This window comes from Garra rufa, chromosome 3 (assembly GCF_049309525.1).
Source record: "Garra rufa chromosome 3, GarRuf1.0, whole genome shotgun sequence".
In the NCBI taxonomy this organism is placed as follows: Eukaryota; Metazoa; Chordata; class Actinopteri; order Cypriniformes; family Cyprinidae; genus Garra; species Garra rufa.
Genome location: NC_133363.1, coordinates 59,161,518 through 59,167,644, shown reverse-complemented (window position 1 = coordinate 59,167,644; position 6,127 = coordinate 59,161,518). Strand labels below are relative to the sequence as shown.

Here is a 6,127-nt window from a genome sequence, read left to right as displayed (position 1 = left end):
AAATTTCTTCATAGCATGATATAAGCCATGGCCCACTCCTGTCCCATCCTAAAGAAGATCCCGTTGATGTTACATCAGTCAAACTCTTGCTCTTGACGTACTTATCTTTTATCACGTTCAGGACTTTAAACAGCCTGCAGTGGGTTTAATTAATCTGTCATGCGTTGCACCTTTTAAACTCATGCAAGAGAGATCTGGTTTCTGTATCCTGACACTTTAAAGTGAGGAATTTGACCAGCGTGACACGAAGGGCACAGATACACAAACACAATTGTGCAACTTTTCACATTCCTCGACCGAAAGCAGAGCATGCCGAACGGCTTAAAGGGAGAAACTGTAGAATCGTTGTTATTGCATGACATCCGTTTAAAGCCGCCTCGGATTTCTCCATCACATTCAGGTCTACGAACCGAATTTAATTTGAAGCTGGGCGTGCGTATGGAGACTTTTACAAGATGACATTTTTTCCCATTGTTGTGTCCCTCGAGGGAAACTCTCTACCTTGAACCTGTGATTAGTGTGTCCATTTAATAAGTAATTTATGTTAAACAGGTGACATTAAAAACCCACTTCCATTTCGAGTGTAACAGGCTCCGAATGGCTTTCCGAGCCCTGAAGGCTTCTGCCAGCCGCTTGAAAATGAAGCCATGTCCAGATAATTCTTTTTTAATATGCTGTCATTAAAGAAAATGGAACATTTATCTTCGCCTCCTCACGTGGACGCCGCTTAAACACGCAACGGGAGGACAGTCGTTCAGACTGCAGGAAGACACGATGTCTGTTTCTGTATTTGGAAATTATCCGTTTAATCCCAATTTTCAGCAAACTGAGCACATGTATTTTAATTTCTAGTTTTTAGTTAAAGCACACTGACTTCAAAAGTTTGGGATCAGGATGATTTTCTATGTTTTTGTTAACGGAGTCTCTAATGTTCATCGGAATTCCATTTATTTGGTCAAAAATACAGGAAAAATTTTAATATTATGAAATATTATTGAAATTTAAAATAACAGTTTTCTATTTTAATATACTTTAAAATGTAATTTATTTCTGTGATGCAAAGCTGATTTTTTTTTTATCAGTCATTACTCCATTCTTCAGTGTCACATGATCCTTCAGAAATCATTCTAATATGCTGATTTATTATTGATATTTATGATTATATATGATTATATTTGTAACCTGTGATATTTTTCTTTTGAGTCTTTGATGAATAAAAAGTTAAAAAGAGCAGCATCTATTCAAAAGACTAATTTTGTTAACAAAAAAAGTCATTACTATCAATTCTTATCCATTTAACACATCCTTGCTGAATAAAAGTATTAATTTCTTTAAAGAAAAAAAAATGACTGTTGCAAATTATTGAAAAGTAGTGTAAATTGTAACACAAAATGTATTTTTTTAATAAACACTGTTCTTTTTATTTGCCAAAGAATTGTAAAAAGTATCACAGGTCTCAAAAAATATTAAGCAGCAACATTCCAACACTGATTATTAATCAGCATATTAGAATGATTTCTGAATAAGGCTGGAGTACTTAAGCTGAAAATTCAGCATTGCTTCACAGGAATAAATTATATTTTAAAGTATATTAAAATAGAGAACTATTATTTTAAATTGCAATAATATTTTACAAAATTACATATTTTTTCTGTATTTTTAATTAAATAAACGCAGCCTTGATGAGCAAAAAAAAGTCTCCTTTAAAAAGCATTAAAAATCTTACTCATCCCAAACTTTTGAGCGGCAGTGTGTATATACATATAATATTTTCATTACTCTTGCCAAACTATTACATCTAAATGTGCCAGAAAGTGTCAGTGCTTGTTTCCAATCCACACTTAATAACTTTCTCTCTATGATAAATTCATAAAGTGTTCAAATGAGGAAAGTTGTACTTTGCACTTTATGAACAAAGAGCTTTATGAACCAAATTTTCATTTCATATTCAGTTCTGATGGAAATGAGAAGTGACAGGGGAGCACATCTCTGCCAGAGCAGCAGTTCAAAGATCAGAAATGTCAGTAATTTTAACATTTTTATATCATGATCAGAGGGCAGATCTATTAGATGTCATTACAAAACCAGTGCAAATTTCTGAAATCTCTCTTTATTTATAGAGTTGACATCCAAAGTTTACATACACCTTGCAGAATCTGCAAAATGTTAATTATTTTAGCAAAATAAGAGAGATCATACCTAACATGACCTGAATAAGATATTTCCCATAAAAGACGTTTACATATAGTCCACAAGAGAAAATAATAGTTGAATTTATAAAAAATGACCCTGTTCAAAGGGTTACATACACTTGATTCTTAATACTTTGTTACCTGAATGATCCACAGCTGTTTTTTTTTTGTTTGTTTAGTGATTCATGAGTCTCTTGTTTGTCCTGAACAGTTAAACTGCCCGCTGTTCTTCAGAAAAATCCCTCAGGTCCCACAAATTCTTTGGTTTTTCAGCATTTCTGTGTATTTGAACCCTTTCCAGCAATGACTGTATGATTTTGAGATCCATCTTTTCACACTGAGGACAACTGAGGGACTCATTTGCAACTATTACAGAAGGTTCAAACGCTCACTGATGCTTTAAAAGGAAAAACAATGCATTAAGAGCCAGGGGGTGAAAACTTTTGAACGGAATGAAGATGTGTAATTTTTTCTTATTTTGCTTAAATATCACTTTTTTTATTTAGTACTGCTCTTCAGAAGCTACAGAAGATACTTACATGTTTCCCAGAAGACAAAATAAGTTAAATTTACCCTAATCTTCAAATTCAAAAGTTTTCACCCCCTGGCTCTTAATGCATGTTTTTCTTTCAGAGGCATCAGTAAGTGTTTGAACCTTCTGTAATAGTTGCATATGAGTCCCTCAGTTGTCCTCAAATTATACAGTCATTGTTGGAAAGGGTTCAAATAGACAAAAATGCTGAGAAACCAAAGAATTTGTGGACCCTGAAGGATTTTTCTGAAGAACAGCAGACAGTTTATCCGTTCAGGACAAACAAGGAGCTCATGTCAATAATGTCTTTTATGTGAATTATCTTATTCAGGTCAGTACTAAATAAAAAAAATAACATGCATTTTGTATGATCTCTATTATTTTGCTAAAATGTGACCCTGGACCACAAAACCAGTCTTAAGTCGCTGGGGTATATTTGTAGCAATAGCCAAAAATACATTGCATGGGTCAAAATTTTAGATTTTTCTTTTATGCCAAAAATCATTAAGAAATTAAGTAAAGTTCATGTTCCATGAAGATTTTTTGTAAAATTCCTACTGTAAACATATCAAAATGTAATTTTTGATTTGTATTATGCATTGTTAAGAACCTAATTTGGACAACTTTAAAGGTGATTTTCTCAGTCTTTTTGATTTTTTTTTGCATCCTCAGATTTCTGATTTCAAATAGATGTATCTCAGCCAAATATTGTCCTATCCTAACAAACCATACATCAATAGAAAGCTTATTTATTGAGCTTTCATATGTTGTATAAATCTCAGTTTTGTCAAATTTAACCTTTTGACTGGTTTTGTGGTCCAGGGTCACAAATAATTAACTTTTTGTAAATTCTGCAAGGTGTATGTAAACTTTTGACTTCAACTATATATGTTCAAAAATAGACTGCAAGTTATTGTTTGATTAAGGCAGTGATCTTTATACCATCTTCCCCCCAAGGTTTCACTATCCACAAAAGAAAAAATAAATTCCACAGAGTAAGAATAAAAGTATAGCTATGTGACTGTTTACACCAATATACTCACAAAATCAATACAGCCTTTTATTTAAAGAAAAAACAGCACTTTTTAGACTCTTTGGATTTGTGCTTTATAGTTCATACAGTGTAGTCTTACTTTTCCCAGCTAATGCAAAGCATAAACAATAATCATAGCGCCTTTACTCAAATGCTTCATACTGGGATAATGTTACATTGTGGCTTAATTGCAGTCTTTATATGCGTACGTGAAATCGAGCACGCTTTCAACAGCATTTACGGTTATGAAAGCAAGAGAACGTGCTTTCAGTCTTCATATTGATTGAAGAGCGCTTGGGAATAACGGCAGAGCCCGGCTCTTTCTTTGAACACCGTTTGCTTTTGTCAGGCCTGCTGTTTGTACCGTTACATCTTTGATGGTGCGACCGGAGAATAAGCGGTACATAAGCACTACAGACACCGAGGGAAAACACAAAGCAGGCAGATTTCAGATTGATGGGGATGGAGAAAGATGGCTAGGGGACCAAAGACGAATAGAAAAATTGATAGAGAGATTTACGAGGCGCGTCAAACGGCCGAACCTTGAGGGAAAGACAGACAGAAATGGAGCCAGAGGAGGGTCGCCCTCGGCGTCTGCGCGGCACAGTAGGGAAATGAGAAGTTTGACCTTACATCACTGCCTCATCAACATGGAGAACACGAGAAACAGCCCGAGGGCACCGCTGTGCCATCCTGCAAAACACCCACCCACGTCGTCACCTCCGCCCGCGCCCGCCGCGCATTAGTCTGCTCCACTCGCTCGTTTCCTAAGCAAAGACTCGGGCCCCGCGGGTGAAGAGACACTAGATGTATGCGTTTAAATGATTCTGTCAGGCTGTAGTAAATGTCTCTTCCCCCCCGTGCGACAAATTGAGCGAAATGGAGGTCGTACGCTTCAAGTGTTTTGCACGCACGCTCCATTGAGATGCTGCCAAAGTAGACGTGTTGGACTTAATATGGAAGCTGATACCGTAAAGTCTAAACATGTTTGTTGAGGAACGGCGAGGCACTCGTATCACAATATTCTGCCTTCATTTATTCACCCTGATTGGTTTTTTGTTTTTTTTCTGTTGAACACAAAATTATTTTTGCAGTTATATTAGTATTATTTCTTTTACTGTCACTATTACTACTAGTTTACTACCACTATTACTATTACTACTAATATTTAGCTTTTATTTTTGTTTTCTTTTTACTTTTAGTTTGTTTTAGTGATTTTATGTATATTTTTATTTGTTTGTTTTTTTAATATTTCTATTTAGTCATTTTAGTACTTAAACTTATTTCAGTTATTTTATTTTATGTTTATAAAGTTATTGGTAACACTTTACAATAAGGTTCATTAGTTAACATTAGTTAACCACATTAGTTAACATGAACTAATAATGAACTGCACTTATACAGCATTTATTAATCTGTGTTAATGTTAATTTCAACATTTACTAATACATTATTAATTTTTTGTTAACATTAGTTAATGCAGTGTGAACTAACATGAACAAACAATGAACAACTGTATTTCCGTTAACTAATGTTAATGAAGATTAGTAAATACAGTAACAAATGTATTGCTCATGGTTAGTTCATGTTAGTTAATACATTAACTAATGTTTAACTAATGAACCTTATTGTAAAGTGTTACCAAGTTATTCATCTGATAATTAGATTTCAGTTTTATTTCAGTCAGCAAAATATTTTGCATATGTTTAGTTAGCATTTTTTTCAGCTTTTATTTTTATTTTATTCAGTTCATAATTTTAGTTCGTCTTTCAGTACAAATGTTATATTATTCCATTATTTTAGTTAATAATAGCACTTTTTTTAAATAATATTTTATTTTTACTTTATTTTAATTAACATTTTAATTTGTTTTAGTTAACAGTAATAACACATTGTTTTATAGTTATTTTATTCCATTTATAATTTGTTTTTCATGTAATATTTACATTTTATTTTATTACTTTACTCAGTGTCTAATTTTCATTGCTTTTTTACATTTGTTTTTCATGAAATATTTCATGTAATTTTTTTTATTTTATTTTAATCAGTAAATAATTTTAGTTAACAATAATACTTATTTTTATTTTATTTAGTTTCTAGTTTTCGTTTATTTATTTTAATTTTAAGTTCTTTACGTTTAGGTTTTTCATGTAATATATATATATTTTATTTTAATCAAGAATTTATTTTTAATAATTTTAGTTAATGATAATATTGCTTTATTTTTATTTTACTTAGTTTCTAATTTTTGTTTAATTTTTTTATGTGTATGTTTTTTCTTGTAATGTTTTATTTTTTATTTCATTTTAATCAAGAAATAATTTGTAATAATTTTAGTTAACAATAATACTTATTTTTATTTTATTTAGT

The 6,127-nt window shown here is 32.1% G+C and overlaps 2 protein-coding genes across 2 annotated transcripts in view; both read right to left on the bottom strand.

Moving 5' to 3' along the window:
• LOC141332471 (aryl hydrocarbon receptor nuclear translocator 2-like) overlaps nucleotides 1–4,449 on the bottom strand; it is a 62,197-nt gene extending 57,748 nt beyond the window's left edge. The window contains exon 1 of the mRNA XM_073837607.1: nucleotides 4,391–4,449. Within this exon, the coding sequence (XP_073693708.1) occupies nucleotides 4,391–4,449 (59 nt within the window). The remainder of the gene's footprint in view (nucleotides 1–4,390) is intronic.
• LOC141331683 (aryl hydrocarbon receptor nuclear translocator 2-like) overlaps nucleotides 1–6,127 on the bottom strand; it is a 366,477-nt gene that overhangs the window by 111,020 nt on the left and 249,330 nt on the right. The window lies entirely within an intron of this gene.